The 18,002-nt window shown below is 39.0% G+C and overlaps 1 protein-coding gene across 9 annotated transcripts in view; it reads right to left on the bottom strand.

Annotated features, from left to right (window-relative positions):
- The window catches only part of SPATS2L (spermatogenesis associated serine rich 2 like), a 171,939-nt gene that overhangs the window by 141,932 nt on the left and 12,005 nt on the right, over window positions 1-18,002 (bottom strand). For 7 of the 9 annotated variants that reach the window (XM_007965779.3, XM_007965777.3, XM_038001792.2 and 4 more), the window contains one exon: window positions 6,655-6,704. The exons of 1 other annotated variant lie outside the window; for it this stretch is intronic. Coding sequence is in view for 3 of the 8 variants with exons in the window: in XM_038001789.2 (XP_037857717.1) it covers window positions 6,655-6,704 (50 nt within the window). In the remaining 5 variants the exon portion in view is untranslated. Of the gene's footprint in view, window positions 1-6,654; window positions 6,705-7,321; window positions 7,549-18,002 lie in introns of all 9 variants that reach the window. One more of the 9 variants, XM_007965776.3, reaches the window with a different exon arrangement.

Here is an 18,002-nt window from a genome sequence, read left to right as displayed (position 1 = left end):
TCTTATGTATTAGGCAGTGGACACAGCACAGGGAATACTGGTGAACACAGCAGAACCTAGACAGCTGGCAGTCTATTATGGAGCTAGTTGAATATCTTATGTAATATCTTGCTAAATCTTTGAGCAGAACATAGAGAAAGAAAAAGAAGAGAGGCCATCAGCTTGTGCATCAGGGAGCAAGCGAGCTCTTAGAGGACAAAGTCACATCTCTCTCACGTTTTAAATTGCATCTCCCTAACTCTCCACTGCTCTAGGTAAGCCACACAGGCCTTTCAACTGGCTGTCAGAGCCCTCTTCAAGTTCTCTTTTCAGAACGTTTTGCAAACATCTTATAAACAATTTTGCTACCCCAGAAAATGCCCAGGTACCCCTTTGAAAGAAAAGGAAAATTCCTTTGAGATTTTTTTTTCTCAGTAACAAGGAATGCAATTAGGCCTATACTTGGCACTCTGTCAGTTCCCATAGCCAAGAAATCTCAGGGTTAGGAGAACAAAGCTACAAAGATGCTTTTGCTATTGACTATGGCTGGCCCAGAGTCCAAGGGTTAAAGCCCGAGAATGTTTTACCCCTTTAATTTCCCACATAACTAACTTCCAAATACCAAAGCTTAGAGGACCCAGAATGCAAAATCCTTTCCATTACTTTATTAAAAATTTTTGTATCCTGTGATTTACTGCTAATACTCGTCTTTCAAAGCATTAGTCAGGACACCTGCAAACCTTCCTGCAGTGGCTGCCAATAGAAGTTTAACATTTCATGGATTAGTACTTAAAATCTGACGAATAATAAATCATCCTTGTAAACAGTGTGAGGCACTGGGTTGATAATGTATTAAGAGCTGGTTAAAAAGATGAACTATGGATTACATTATAACTCAACACTGTGGAAAACCAAGGCTAAGTAAACTAATGATCGTTATTACCATATCTGTCTCTTCAGCGGTCTGCTTTCTCTAAGAAAGACATTTTCTTTTAACAGAAAGAAAATTTCACTAAGTATGAACAATATGAAATTTAGTTGTTTCATATGTATATGTGCTTGAAAAACAAGGAATCAACACTCTTCACAGCTTTAAAATAAATGATCCAAAGAGGACAATACACTAACATTTAGAACTTGCAGGGGCAATACTGAAAGAATCTAACTTGTTTTGGGAGTTATTCATCAGCTTTTCGGACATATAAACATTTGAATCATTTCCATCCTTGAAATATTATAAGTAATTACTTAAGTCCTGGTAGAACAAGTGTTATGTATCGGATACACATTTGGTATGAGGAACAGCAGTACACATCTTTTTTAGAAATGGCTGTGATACAATCAAATACACTTTAATAGGTTCACAAGAGAAAAAAAATTAAGGTCTTTCAATGGTATGATGACCTGCCTGTGATTGTGGTATGCAGACTCTTTCACACATTTTAGCTATGAGCAGTAAGTAGCCTTTGAACTACATGACAGTAGTATCCAAGTTATTTTCAATTCACATGTTTTGTATGTGTCTGGTTTTTTTTTTTAACAATTCATATACATGTATTATTGTATTAATATGTTGTATACCTTACAAAACATGGAAAAAGGATGACAGAATGGATACAATATTTGCTAATCATAGTATCTCAAGGCAATACATACAGGACGAAGTTCATGATTAAACATGGTGAATATAAATACCTTAGTTTTCCAGACACCACAAAATTTTGGTGGCCAGCTTCTTGCCAGATTTGATTCAATGGTCACTGTCATTAACTCATAATGTGGCTGACAAAGAGTTCATGCAAAGCTTTGCCATTCTTTTCTTGCTTGCAATATTAAAACTGTCTTCAACTTACGAGAATTCTTTCCAGAATCTTTTAAAAATTCTGCTAGTTTGTGAGGTTTTGTTAAAACTAAAATATAGAATTTGTAAATCCAGTTAACCCGGCACAATATATTTCACAATATAACCAAGACAGATGGGACAGTAGGGAAGCCACTGGGAAGTCCCTGAGCTGGGCACTCCCATTCTTTGCTCAGGAGACCTCGCCTATGCCCCAGGCAATACCTAACGACCAGATATGTGGACTCAAGGCCAGTGCCAATGTCAATACAGTTGCCATCAGTTACCATAATGTTTCATGATAACAAAATGAATGTAAATGCAAGTCCTAATCAATTTCTTTTCCCACCCAAATTAATCTTCTCAAGTGCTCCCTGGGGTGCATATCTCACTTGGGAGACCACTTTCCCATGCAGTGATGCAGTCACTTACTTCTAAGAGCCAGTTATAATCAAAGAAATCTCTAGACCTAAAACCAGGCAGGACAAGGTGTGAACTAAGCCAGGCCAAAGAGATAGTTGCTTTGTTTATCTTCTAAACTTTTTAAATTATTGCTATAACTCATTAACAGAAAAGTAGATTTAAAAATTCATTTATTTTGCCCACGTCACTACCAGCCCTGTCAAAGCACACAATATTGCCAGCGCCCTTGGAAGCCCTCTGGGTCCTTTCTCTTTCCTCTCTTAGAGGTAAGCACTATCTTGGTATCTGATTCTTTCAGTAATAAGTTCCTTGCTTTTCTTTAATGTTTCAGTCACTTGAATATACACACCTTAGCAAAAGAGTTTAGTTTTGTCTGTTTTTTAATAAAACTGTTATGTAATCTTGTGTCTTTTCTCTCTCTCTCTCTCTTCTTTTTTTTTTTTTTTTTTTTGACAGTGTCTTGCCCTGTCACCCAGACTGGAGTGCGGTGGTGTGATCATGGCTCACTGCAGCCTTCCCTTCCTGGGCTCAATTGATCCTCCTACCTCAGCCTCCCAAATAGCTGGGACTACAGGCACACACCACCACACCCAGCTAAGGTTTTTTTTTGTATTTTTTGTAGAAAAGGGATTCACCATGTTGCCCAGGCTGGTCTTGAACTCCTGGGCTCAAACAACCCCCCAGCCTTGGCCTCCCAAAGGGCTGGTATTACAGGCATGAACTATCAAACCCACCCCATATCTTCTGTCTTTCAACATGATGTCTGTGGGATACATTATTGTGTATAGCTCTAGTTCATTTCTTTACTGCGGTATAGTAGTCTAGCAGCATAGAATTATACCACAATTTATTCATCTATTCTCCTACTGATACAGAATATTTTACATATGTCTCTGGAGGCATATAAGTATATATTTCTCTAGAATACATAGATAGATACATACGCACACACACAGACACACACAGGCAGTTAACTTAGTTTAAAAAAAAAAAAAAAACCTAAAGAATTCCAGCAATTCATTCTTTTGGCAATGAATTAAGAAATTGTAATTAACTCTTATGAAGCTATGAAGAAAGTCCATTAAATTACTAGATTTATCTCTTAGTAGACTTTCACTCCTACACAATCACTAAATCTAAGCCATGACAATAAATGCATTTTATTGTATTAAAAAATAGTTTGGGCCAGGCATGGTGGCTCACACCTGTAATCCCACCACTGTGGGAGGCCAGGGTGGGAGAATCACTTAAGCCCAGCAGTTTGAGACCAGCTTGGGCAACAAAGTGAGACACCCCCATCTCTATAAAAAATTAAAAAATTAGCCAGTTGTGGTGGCATGCACCTGTGGTCCCAACTACACCAGAGGCTCAGGCAAGAGAATTGTGTTAGCCCAGGAGGTTGAACTTTAGTGAGCCGTGTTGGCACCACTGAGCTCCAACCCAGGTGACAGAGTGAGACCCTGTCTCAAAAAAAAAAAAAAAAAAAAAAAAAAAAAAAAAAAAAAAAAAAAAAAAAAAGCTTGAAAATTGCCAGTGAACTTATTAAAGCTGATTCTTCCAAATCTCTCTTTCCTTTCTGTCTCTCCCTTTCCCTCTCCCTCTCTCTCTCACACACACGCACATTTTACATATTATAATAAAATTTTTCCTCTTAATGAGGGCTAATATTGTGCATACCGAGAGAACAAAATGTTCATTCAAATTTTAAAGCAATTTTGCACCAAAAGGGTTCCAAGTTAATACTGATCAAGCCTGGAAAGCCAAAAAATGATATTTCTGTAGCCAAACTAAGGAGTACAAGCACAAACAATAGAGATTAATTCAAAATTCAGACCATCGTAAGTGTTCTCCAAGTGGACTGTAGAAATGGGACATACTTAGATGACAATACTGTGCTACGAGCAAAATCTGCCTCTGGTCCACCATTGTCTTCCCAATCACAACATAATAACTAACACTTTTTAATGTGCCAGCACTTTCAACATATCAACCTACCTATACTTTACATATACGGGCTTGTTTAATCATCAAAACAACTCAATGAGGTGAATACTCTCATTTGTCCCATTTTACAAGAAGAAACTGAGGCACAGAGAGGGGGACTAACTTGACCAAGGTCCCACTGCTGTAAGTAGCTGAGTTGGGACTCAAAATTATTCCTCCTGGAGCCTCGGTCTATATTCCCTACACTGCCTTGCAAAATGTTAGTTTTGTTGTTACTGTCAGCATTGTTATTGTTATTTTGATAACAACAAGAATAGTTACTTGAGATCAGAGCAAAATGTGTGAATCCTAGGGGGAAAAACATCTCTGTACATTTATTTCGATCTATGAGAAATTTGTGAAAATGATTGTAACCAAGCAGCTCTCCAATTCTGGGAGAACAAATTAAGAAATGAATTAAGGGATTCGGTGGATACCCAAATTAGTCATTAGAACTTGAAGATCTGGAATTCTGGTCTAAATCCAGCTTTGGCACTTGCATCCAAAATAAACATGACCAGATAAGTATCACAGTTCACAATTAAAATGGATTTATATGACTTATGTGTCCACATGGGACAAGCCTCTTCCTAATTGAATTCGGACACCTCTTCAGTTATTGTGGGCTTCATTTCCCATCTTCCTAGTCTTTCATAACTGCTGGCAATAGGATTATGCTGAGGGAGAAATCATTTTCAATCAGTGATGTCTGCAGTACAAGCATGAAAAGATAAAGTAAAGCCTTTGAGCTGTAATTAGAAAATTCCTAAAGTGTGCTCATGTGGCATATGGTTTAGACTACTACCAACTGGCAAGACCAGTTACAGGATGTCTAATGTCACTGTTCTGGGATAAGCAGCCAGTACAAGTAGTGTTCCAACACATGATTAGAGTAATCTTTTGCAGGGTAAAACATTCCTGCTTTCCACCTCTAATATGATTAGTGACAGGCAGCTGGAGGCATCTCATTCTCCTGACAAAAATATGATCAGAATCGTTTTCAACTGGTACATCTTTCCATCAAGCTGTTGCCTTCCAGCAGAATAATCAGAGTTTCTGATTATTTGGTATACGTTTCAAGAAAACAGGAATTGATTGTGCCCTTGCTTGTCTGATGGGTAGAAGGCTGCCAGGATTTACATAGTAACTCTTCAGCTGCCTAACCAAAGGAAAACTAAGCAGTGTGTGCGCCTGGGTATGCAGACATGCGTATGGAGACAGAGAGACAGAAAATCAACCAGTTGTTTCTATATTAATTCTCTTTGAACAGCTGAAAGTGCTTTCATTGTGATTCAAATATGAGGAAGCAAAATATTCAATTCTATTCATGGAAAACAACCAACTCCCACCAACATTTACGGCTCTTTTCAAAGAGTTACAATCATCTTACCACTAAAGTTTTGCATTTCTGGAAAAAGAATCAAGTTTATATTAAACATTAATGGAAATATCCAGGAGGCAATAAGACCTCATTAATTTGGACTATTTCAATTTGGAATTTATGATTATTTAACAGGGTCTGGACCAAGGATGATTTTCCCACAAGGAATATATGGCTTGTTAAGTAAATTAATTTAAATAAGACCATTGAAAGGAAAACTTTTAAAAATGATAATAATAAAAATACTTTCAGGGAAGATATAGACCTAAAACAACATGCTTTCTGTTCAGCAAATACTTTTGACATCCCTATTCAAATACCAATACTGATTAACAATAACAGTTACCGTTTTATTGAATGTCAATTTTGTGTAAGTTTGCCTTGCATACATGAGCTTGAAAACATCTTGACAATTCTGCAAGATAGGTATAATTATCCTCATCTTAGAGAAGAGGAAACTGAGGCTCAGAAAAGTAAGTGACATGCGAAGAATGCACGATTATTAGGCAGCAGAGGCAGGACACAGAGCCAGGCTGTCTGTCTCACGAGTCTGCGTCCTACACCCACTCAATGCAGACTGAGCACTGTCAATTCCAAGTCAGACTTCTGCAATCACAGGAGTTCATTCTTCAACAAGGACAGCAAGAGCAAAAGTGGCTATCACTGTGAGGAGGGAAAGCCAGGCAGTCTGGCTCCAGAGCCCACCACTCTCTAAATCACAAGAATGTCTTTAAAAGCCCTATTTTTTTGTGGTACTTCAAAGTATTTCACATGCATGAAACTACTCTAAAGATCCACAGACGTGGCAAGGCAGGTGGGGAAGGAGGATGTGGGTGGGGTCTGACTTACATCCACCAGACCCCACTGCCCTATCAGGAGTAACTTCAGTCAACACACTCTAAAAGAGAACTCTGGTGTTGAGCCCTGAGAGGCAGCAGAGGCTGCCAAAGGCTGTGACAAGGCTCCCAGGAGTCAGCTGCAGTTGTAGGGACAGCTGGCCATGGCAGCAGTAGGAGGTCACAGAGAGGGAAGGGCCATCTCTACTCACCTGGGAATCCACAGCAATGTTCCTGAAAACAGCCTGGGTTCTGAAGTGCTCTAGGAAAAATGGAAATTTGGGAAGTCAGGCAGGTCTCAAATTAGTAGCCCCACCACCCATTTCCCATCATACTCAAAACCCAAGCACAGGATCTGGAGTCAAGCAGACAGGGAATTCCTACTCACCCATGACTTAATAGCTATGTGACTCTGGGTAAGTGGAGTAACCTCTCTGTGCCTCAGTTTATTCAACTGTAAGATGGGGATAATAATAGTACCTTCCTCACAAAGTTGTGGACTGGATGATATATAACATATGCAATGCATTTAGCAGACTGCCTAGCATATAATAGTGACATTTCAGTAACACCAACAATAGCTAACATTTATTGCCTGCTTAGGAAGTGTCTAGCATTGTTCTAGGGCTTCAAATAGGCTAACTCTTCAATACTCTGAGGTAGGCCCTGGTATCACTGGCACTTTACAGGTGTTAGAAAATGAGGCACCAGAGAGGTCAAATCACCTGTCTCATGAAAATGTAACTGGAAATCAAGTTCCAGAGCCTGGACTATTCACCAAAATATTTTGTCCAATTTAATGTTAGCTATTGTTCTTGTTATAATCCTCTCCTCTCCAAAAGATATGCTATAAAGTACACACAATCCCAAAGAACTCACCATTCAACCAGTGACCACTCAGGCGGAAAGATGGGTGCTAAGGTCGTAAGTCAACCAATCACTCCCTCACGTGGTCAGCCGTCACTTCACGTGTTTCTTAAGAATGCCTATGTCTCCAACACTCTGCTGAGCACGGTGTGGGGATTCAAATGCTCTGCTAACTGGTCCTACCAGACGCAGAAGATTGACCTCCACAAAATGACTGGAGAACAACTGCGAGGGAGGCGCTGGAAAGAAGGGGACGGGGCCTCAGGACACAGAATGCTGTTCCTGGCTCTGGCACCAACTCTCTGGGTGACCTTCTCCAAGCCAGCTGACCTCTCTGGGCTTCATCTTTAAATGAGAGGATTGACCTAAAGGCTTTAAGTCCTGAGATTCTACTTTACAACTTTGACTTTCTTTTGGACTTTTTCTCCCTACCAGTCCAGTTTTGAAAAAATATAACCCTTTATTTAGCCAACAAACATTGACTGAACACAGTGTTAGGCACCATGAATAGTGCCAAAGATGTAACACAGGACACAGCCTACACTTTTAATGACCTCTATAAGCATGGAGAATTCTCATCCTTTGAAATCTTAGCAACCAGAAGACAAGGGAAGAATGCAGCCCTGAGGACAACTGCACACATTTGGTCTGTCCCAATCTGCACCAGTCTAACAGGATGCGCGCGTTCCAAGTGCCCAGCAGTCTGGAAAGGGGTGGGGTGTCATGCTAAGCAAATGGGAGGGTAAGAATGTCTGTGAAAAATAAGGCAGAAACAAGACAACCAATGCGATGCTTGGGTAGAAGTTAGATTTGTTTTCTAAAAGTTAGTAGTGTTGTATGCAATAAACCAAGGTGACAAGAACTCAGCTGGTACTTAATTAATTGACTTTCTTGACTTCAATAAAGTATACCAATGGCTATTTTGATAGCAATCTTGTGTGTGTGCATGCCTGCTTCTATGGGAAACATTTACTTCTACACAAATGCAACTGACTTTATATAAAGATCAGTTCATCTCACCTAGATACATTTGCTTTCACAAAAACTCCTCGGAGGGTAATAATTTAGTAAGTGTAATACTTCCATTAAAAAAGGAATTGATTTTAAAATACACTTTTCACACTTTTGACAAAAACAATTTTCTAATTTTCTTTATGCCCCACAAAAGGCAAACGTTGTTGTGTTGACAAAGTAATAAATAACATGAGTTGTCAAATGAGATATTAAACATTTATGGATTAAATTTTTAATAAAGACTTTTAGACATTCCCCAAAATATCCATCAATCTTTGACATGGAAGGAAGCAGCATTTTGGTAAATTCCATCCCCCGCTACAATAGAAGTCAGCACAAGATATTTACGACTCAAGAGAGGGCAATGATAACTTTTTTTTTTTTGAGATGGAGTCTCGCTCTGTCACCCAGGCTGGAGTGCAATGGTGCGATCTTGGCGCACTGCAACCTCCGCCTCCTGGGTTCAAGTGATTTTCCTGCCTCAGCCTCTTAGGTAGCTGGAATTACAGGTGCACATCACCACACCCAGCTAATTTTTGTATTTTTAGTAGAGATGGGATTTCACCATGTTGGCCAGGCTGGTCTCAAACTCCTGACCTCAAGTAATCTGCCCACCTCAGCCTCCCAAAGTGGTGGGATTACAGGTGTGAGTCACCACGCCTGGCTCAATGATGGCATTTTTAATAGGATGGTTAAATATTTGCAGCATAGGATTTCAGAAGGCACAGGATGGCCAAACAGGGCCAGGCATGGTGGCTCACACCTGCAATCCTAGCACGCTGAGAGGCCGAGGCAGGTGGATCACCTGAGGTCAAGAGTTCATGACCAGCCTGGCCAACATGGCAAAACCCCATCTCTACTCAAAAAACAAAAACAAAAAAAAAAAAACAATAATTAGCCAGGCATGGTGGCACACGCCTGTAATACCAGCTACTTGGGAGGCTGAGGCAGGAGAATCGCTTGAACTGGGGAGGCAGAGGCTGCAGGCTGCAGTGAGCCGAGATTGTACCACTGAACTCCAGCCTGGGTGACAGAGCAAGACTTCATCTCCGAAAAAAAAAAAAAAAAGGAATGGTCACACATGTCATGCATTATTTTGATAGGTTTTCAAGTAGCAGATATACTGTCTTTACTATGTTTCTACCAAAGTAACCTGTGCATGGGAGTCTAGAGAAAAGCTGGTTCCTAAACTGGCTCTGAAAGGGATTCCAAAATTATTTTATGCAATGGCAACATTGTTAGAATACATGCATAAACCTCAAAGGGGACAACTTTGAGGAACGATGCTCATTTGGATAAATAGCTTTCTTAAGCCTAGAAAGAAAAAAGATTGAAATTTCAGTAGTGATAATCCCTAGGGTGAAGGATTACAGGCAATTTTTCTTCTTTTTAATAATTTTCTCTGTTTTCTAAACTTTCTATAGTGAGTATGTACTACTCTAACCATTTGAATTTTTTTTTTCAATCTCAGAATATATTATGGAAAACAGCCTTTAAAAAGTGAAAAGGAGTTAGGCATGGTGGCAAGCCCTTGTAGCTCCAGCTACCTGGGAGGCTGAGGCAAGAGGATAGCTTTAGTCCAGAGCTCAAGGCTATTATGTGCTATGATTGCATCTGTGAAGAGCCCAAGACCCCATCTCTAAAAAACGTGAAAAGGCTCTGGAATCAGACAAACTTGGGTTCAAACCTCAGACTATACCCTTTCTACCTCAGTACCCTTTGATAAGTTACTTAGCAGCTGAAGTCTCACGTTTATCTGGAAAATATAAACAATAGCATGTGCCTTGAGCATCATTTTGCCTGTGAGAGGTGAATTATTTTAAGTGCTTAGCACAGAGTACGAGCCCAATAAATGGTAAGTACTCACCTAGACAACGAACACACAGAAGATAGGTGAGGCTTTTCTGATAACATATAGTAAATAAATGTGTTGGTGTTTATAAACTGATGCATCAGACTATTTGTTAATAGAAATACTGAGTTTGTAATAGGTGACTTCCAGAAATCATCAAATAGTTAAAACTTCAGAGAAAGAGTAAATAGAAATGCACTTCTACTCCACTCTCCTTCCCATTATTTGATTATTAGATTCTTACAGGCCGGCCAGGGGCAGTGGCTCACACCTGAAATCCCAGCACTTTGGGAGGCTAAGACAGGCAGATCACTTGAGGCCAGGAGTTCAAGACCAGCCTGGCCAACATGGTGAAGTTCCATCTCTACTAAAAATACAAAAATTAGCCGGGCATGGTGGTGTGCACCTATAGTCCCACCTACTTGGGAGGCTGAGGCAGGAGAATTACTTGAACACAGGAGGCAGAGGTTGCGGTGAGCCAAGATGGCACCACTGCACTCCAGCCTGGGTAACAGAGTGAGACTCTGTCTAAAAAAATAAATAAATAAAAATATTCCTACGTCCAAGAGACTTGGGTTCAGCTGCACCTGTCACTTTGCTCACATGTACCTGCTCAGAAATCCTTTGAATGGGATAGAATTTGGGAGAAGGATTAAAGCAGCTCTATTTGAGGATACAGAAAGAAACCACAGCTATCACAATAAAAAATATTTTCCATGTTGTCATTCCTTATGATTAAGAAAGCAAAATAAATTATGGAATTGCTTAAATGAGGGAAAAGGTACAAGATTACAGATTCTCTGGCTTTTCTTTCTTTTTTATGGTAGCTATGTTGATGTTTTCATCCTTTTCCTTTGAAGGTAGTTCAATCAGTTAGGTTTATGATAAAATATATAGCAACAAAATATGGCTGTTGGGGAGATGTTGCCCTTGGATATATGTTGCTGTACCTTGACTACAGCAAGAAATATTGATTTAACTGGCTTTAATATCAAGTCAGGTATTTGTTGACACATGGAAATGAAACATATCAAAACCATGAAAAGCTTAATATATAAAAGCTTAATCCCATTTCAGCTCACTCCAAGGGACTCTCTAAAGTCTTCTGCTGTATTGGAATTGTGTTCTACTGATACTTGCCTAAGTTGCTAGATAACAGAGATTTTCATTATAATGGAATTTGCCACACAAACGGATATTAGTATAGATTTTTATGTAGTACAATTTATTGTATAGAAAGTACAACAGAAAAAAATTAATTGCGTCTTCAGCTCTCCCTTCAACTCTGGAGACACATCTTGCTTCTTACCTAAGGCATGCACATTCTTTCCTTTCAAGACCTGATTCCCCTTTGTTCCTCTCACAGTGCCTGGTACAGAGGAGACACTCAGGAAATAGCTGATGAACTCAATGAAAGCTTTGGTACCAAAGCAAAGAAGGGAAATTAAGAATAGTTTCCTGTGTCGAAGGAGAAATAAAATTTAGAAATTGATTCCAAATAAGAATAGCAAGCAGGCTGACCCTCACCACCTGGCATGCTCAGAGAATCCTGGGACCAGTGGGCCTTGGGTGGGCTCCCTACTGCTAAGCAGTCATAGAGGCTGGTCTAAAATGTCCGGCACTTAGCTCATACACTTCCATCCCTCAGGAACTCCACAGAGACATTTCAATCATTAATTGCCTGAAACACCTTCAAGGTCCTACAGTATAGCACAAGCAAGGGTGGTCAATGAGCAAATCCTGTTGTCCTAAGGGACTAAGATAAAGGGCGATTCACCATGACTGTCTGGGAGGCCATAAAGGCGAGGTAGGTCAGAACACAGCAGACTAGGAAAAGGGAGTCAGAGCAGCCCCAGGGTTGGGATTTACTCTCTTGCGGTCAGACCCAGAAGCAGTTTCTGAGCCCTTCACTTCATCACCAGCACTGGGAGGAAAAACCAAGAGAGACCTCCAAAAAGCTTTGCACGGACACTACCCAGTGTCAAAGTTCCCAAATTTCCATTCCCTTTCCTTCTCCCCTCCAGCACTGGGATTACTTTAATAATAAAAGAGTTGCCTATAATTTTCTGTAATGCAATCTTCTGAAATATTTTTTCTACCTTATATTCTTTTTCTTTGAGCCTTTCTTATTGAAGGGTAAACTATGCATCGAATACCAGTTTTGTTTCTATTTTAGAACAACACAATAGATCTAAATGCCTATTACTAAAAAGGTCTTCACTGTGATCAAAGGAACCACCTATTGAAGTCAAAAGGCCCCCATCTCTCATTAGAGGAAAATGACTTGGGTGTGAGCATCCAAACTCTGAGAGACTCTAAGCTAGGCACCAGGGGTTTCCAGGGCAGAAAAAGGGTCTGTCCCATTATTACTGGATAAAGTCTAAGCAAAGAGTTAGAAGGGTCTAGAGAGGTTAGCCCCAGGAGTCATATATTTCTACATATATCTTACAAATATTTCCATGCTTCATTTGAAAATATTTTAAATAGTAAATTAGCTCATGTTTGAGGGGGACGACCTGTAGCCATTAATTAATAACTTAGAAACAAATCATAAGCAAACTTGTGGGTGAACCAATGGTTTGCTCAATACATCTGACCCTCCAAATGAGCTCTGACTATGTAGTAGTCGTCATCTCCATTTGAGAGCTGAGAACACTCAGGGATAGGAAAGTTGTTTGCCCAGGGGTAGACAGCTACCACACAACGGAGCCATGCTGTAAATCCAACCTGCAGATCCCATAGCTAATTCTCTGTTCACAGTTCTAACTATTCACTAATTGCATAGTGAGCTCAAATTTAACTTGCTAGCACCAACATGCCAAGTTGGTGGTCATGTTCTGTCGAGATTGGAAGGCTTTTTGGCCTTGGGGCCATGAGTTACACCGTTTCTCTCTTGCAGAAACTAAAATGACTGAAGGAAAATCAGAATAATCCTAAGACAAAAATGAGCAAGCTCAAAGGCAATAAAAATTCAAGATCTCAAAAATCAAAGATAGCTTTCTTGACTAGACAACAGTTGGTTATAAACTCTGCAACAAAGTACCTCTCAGATATGAAATATTACTCCTAGAGCTGGGTTTCCCCCCCATTTTTACTAAGAATTGAAACCCACAAAATGACAAACCAGGATTACCCTATTAAAAGACAACTTCAATTGCTCCTTTGTTCTAAGAAACTGTGTGTTAGGTACTGACTGGCAATACCTGTACCTTGATCTTCACATTAATTATGCATTTTTCCTACAAAATTGGCTGCCACAGTACACACTGTAAGTCAGATTTGAGAGCTGCCAAGAGAAATGTTCCGAATGGCTGACTTTTTAAAGACAACTTGTCAGTTCACCAAATAATTCTTTGGGGGCTTATCCTAGTATACTTCATCTCTCATATATCTATACTTATACCTATAGCAATTATTACAGCTCTTTCCTGATGTATCAGCTTACAGCTAAGGCTAAAGAGGTATTTTTTTTCCATTCAACCCCTAATATACAAGTAATGAAACGTACAATTCCTTTGACAGCATCAATTTACTTTGGCTGTTGTTACTGCTTAATTCCTAAACTGACTTACGTGAAATACCCAGATTCCTAGGGAGATAAGTGATTCTGGCTTAGTCCGTACAACTAAAACAAAGAAGAGTTTTATATTATCAACTCAATAAATATTTTCTTCCTTGAGGTTTCCTTTCATCAAATAATCATATCAATGCTTCATTTCCTTTAGTTAACACCTTATTTTAATGAGGCTTGATTCCAAAACATATAAGAATACACACATGCAAGAGGTACTATATTGAGTAAGTCAAGCATTCCAGCCAAGTATCCTATCTTTCATGTGGCACCAAGTGACATTTTGTAGAAGGCACAATGCTAACTATTCATTCTGCAAGCCTCAAAAAGACAGGCATGAACTACATGCCAGAATGGAAAAAGTGTAAGCTTTGAAATCTGACGCTGGCTTCAAACACCATCTCTACCATCCCTATCTCTCTGTGACCTTGAGCGAACGACTTACCTTCCCTCAGAGCTCTGTCATCTGAAAAATGGGCGTAACAGACTTACCTCAAAGGGGTTGTGAAAGTTAAAAGAGAATTTTGTTGTAAAGAACATAGCATATAACCTGGAACATTAATAGACACTAAAGAATTGCCAGTTTTTTTCTGCCTCTCCATAAAATGTGATTAGTAATTCATTTTGAATTTGTTGTCTATTCACAAAACATAATGTAAAGGATATTAGCTGTGGTGTTCTTTGTGATCACAGTGAATTAAAAACTGTTTGTCCATAGAATAACATTAAAGTATATTCATATACTGAAATTTATGTAATCATTCTAAATACTTTTCAAATAATATTTTATGACAAGGAAATTTTTACTCCAGAATTCAAGTGAAGAAAGCAGAAAAGAAAACCTGCATAATAAAAATAGTTCACATTTGCTGAGCATATGCTATGGGCCAAGAACCCTACTATGTACTTTATTTGTATTATCTTATTAATTTTTACAATAAACTTACTAGGTATATAGTATTGTCCCCATTTTATAGAAATAGAAATTAAGGTTTAGAGAGTTTAAGGAATTCATAGTCACTACATAAGTTGTATAGCCAGGGTTGAAATCTCCAAGTGCCTGATTCCAAAGCTCTTTACTGACTATGTCATGCTGATTTTTCAGTACAAACCTCCTGGGTCCACCAAGAGCTACTTTAAAACACACAAATATACACATGCACATACACTCACAACCTCACACAAATGTACATCTGAAAGGGAAACACCAAATGCTAACAGTGACAATCTCTCAGAGGTGAAATTTTAGTTGACTTGTAATTAATTTTTTATCCCTTTCAGTAGTTTCCACATCCAAAGAGTACGTATTATTTTTAACATCAAATTTTTTTTTCAAAAGAAGGTGCATGAAAGCACTTTGAAAAATATAAAGTATGACACAAACACTAGTATTTTTATGAAGCAATAATTTATTCCTTGATATATTATAGATTTGTGTTTCTTAAGAATACTGTTCTTTTAAATTGCTTTTTTTCCATCTAGTCCAAGGCAGACAACACGTTTTTTAAAAAACTATTTTGTACATGAGTACAGTAAAATACAGCACAGAAAGCACCATATGTGTTACCTGACAGATATTTGACATTAATATGAGAGTCAAAGAATTTGTGTGGGAGGAAAAATAAACCTCTTTTCAAATAACACAGAATTTTCAGCTTAGTGAAAACACATCCATTAGTGACACAATGCCATCAGAGCTCTCTCTGTCATGGTCACGTCAGTGATACTGTCATGGAGCCATCTACACAGGCTGGCATGCTGTTTGGACATGCCTCAGCCTGATGACTCTCTGTCCCAGGAGGTGAGAATATCATGATGTGTTGGAGTGACACCTATGGAGTAATTTCCTATCACCCCACCAATTCTTTTTAAGAGTAATGATTCTGTAAAGAGAATAGAATGATGTATTACATAGCAATTCCTTTGAACCAAACAAGTTCATATGAGTTGAAATGATAGGTGAAGTTTGATTTTATTTTACAAAATTATTTTCTCTTAGATACATTAAAAAAAGGTGATTTACATGCTTTTCCCAGAAATTTTTCAAAAGAAAAATTAAGGCAATCTAAAAATTACTCTCATGAATCTTATTCTTTATCATATGGGTTCTACTGAGTGGCAATAAGTGGACCAATAATGATTTCATTACTAAGGCATTTGACTAAGACTTTCCCTGACTCTATGCTCTTGGACAAGAAAGTAAACATAAGTGAAAGACTGTCAAGCTAGTTAAAAAAAAAAAAATTCACATACTGATGTTAATAATTCTCTTGCAGAATGTCACAGGGCTCTGCCTTTGGCCTATCTTGGTCAAATATCAACGACAAAGTAACATTTCCAAGTGTGCAATTGACAAATATGTAAAAGTCTAACATCACTAATATATTGAATTTAAAAATTTTAGAATTCAAAGCCGTCTTGATAAAGAGGAAAAATAATTTGACAAAAAGAGACAAAATGTAGGATAAATGTATGTAAAGTCCTCTAAGTAGGCACACATGATTCACTGCTCAAGTAAAGAACAAAGGAGACCTGGCTTTGTAGTAGTCTGTTAAGAAAAAAAGCTTGGAAGGTTTCTTTAGCTTCATATATGAACAATGTGCTGCTCCCGATTTACAAGTGAGGCCCACACAGTATTTGACTAGATTAATAAAAGAAGGGTGCCCTGATCAAGGGAGTGAATAGCAGCCTAGTGTTTTCTACCATTCAGAGTACTCAGTCAGGAGTAGGCTGTTGCATTCAAGATGCCTCTTGTTTTTTGTTTTGGTTTGTTTTGTTTTGAGATGGGGTCTTGCTCTGTCGTCCAAGCCAGAGTGCTGGAGTGCAGTGGTGCAATCTTGGCTCACTGCAACCTCCACCTTCGGGGTTCAAGTGATTTTCCTGCCTCAGCCTCCTGAGTAGCTGGGACTACAGGCATGCACCACCACGCTCAGCTAATTTTTGTATTTTTAGTAGAGATGGGGTTTTGCCATATTGGCCGGGCTGGTCTCAAACTCCTGACTTCAAGTGATAGCCCCACCTCGGCCTTCAAAGTGTTGGGATTACAGGTGTGAGCCACAACATCTGGCCAGATGCCTCATTTTTAAGATGGCATTGACAGAGTGGTGGGTGCCCAGAGGAATGTTAACAGGATGAGAACTATCAGTTAAGAGAACTAGAACTGCATAGCCCTGAAAGGAGAAGACTTCGAGGAGGAGATACAATAGCTATGGTCAAATATTTGAAGAGCGACCACAGAGAAGGTGCATATTTCTTCTGTGGCATCCAAAGGGCGGATGGAAGACCACCACTGGGAAGAGGTTTTACAAATATCTGTGTCCACCTGTGCTTGATGAAGTATTGGTCCAATCACAAATAACACGAAGTCCAAATCGAAAGGGACTTAAGGTCCAGGAGCATTTCAGACTACTGTCATTAGCATTACTTGGCATCATAAAAAGTTGACCAAACTCCTCATTCCTGGCTGGTTCAAATGGCAACTGGGATGATGTGGAAAGAATTCCTGCATTTGGTGGGATGTTAGACCACAGTATCCATTTTCTGTTTCCAATGCCTGCTTTCTACACATCTAATTTCTTATCAGTGAGTTTCATGAAGATACTCCTAGTACATACCTGTAAGTAATATCTAAATATGCCTCACCTTAATAAATGAGGGGGGAAAATGTAAATTTAAATGCAATCTAGGAGAGTCCAGAAGGTGAAATTCTACAAAAGTTTGGAAATTATAAATTAGCGTTGCCATGGAAACCTTAGTTGATATCATCCAGTGCAACCGAAACAGTTCTTGTTCAGGGAGTACCAGAACAATGAATGAGTTTATATATTCAGTGTCACAAACCAGCATTAAATAACATTTTTAGTGCCATTATTTCTAATTTTTGAGGAAGTAGATTTACATAGTCTCCTTGAGTGTTCATGATTTTGATATGGCACTAAAATCGAGGGTATGGAATTACAGTGGAGTGATCAATTGCATCAAGAGCTGAGCAAGTCACTGGAAGCTCAGTGCATGTACTGAATCCACCATTCAGATTCCACAGATTTCTCGTTATTTAACGAGAAAGGAAAAAGACCTGCCAGATCAGGACATTTGCAGTCACAGTGACTGGCATAACATCTTCCCCTTTTCCCTTAAAAGATTATAGGACGGACCACATTCCTACAATAAACACTTGTCGATCAGGGCAGTATTTGAGATCAGACTATCTGCTGTTTACAGCACTTCAACAAATGGGTTTTCTCGGCTATGTACTG

Source organism: Chlorocebus sabaeus, chromosome 10 (assembly GCF_047675955.1).
Source record: "Chlorocebus sabaeus isolate Y175 chromosome 10, mChlSab1.0.hap1, whole genome shotgun sequence".
In the NCBI taxonomy this organism is placed as follows: Eukaryota; Metazoa; Chordata; class Mammalia; order Primates; family Cercopithecidae; genus Chlorocebus; species Chlorocebus sabaeus.
The sequence above is the reverse complement of the archived record's forward strand: the minus strand, read 5'-3'. Positions and strand labels throughout refer to the sequence as shown.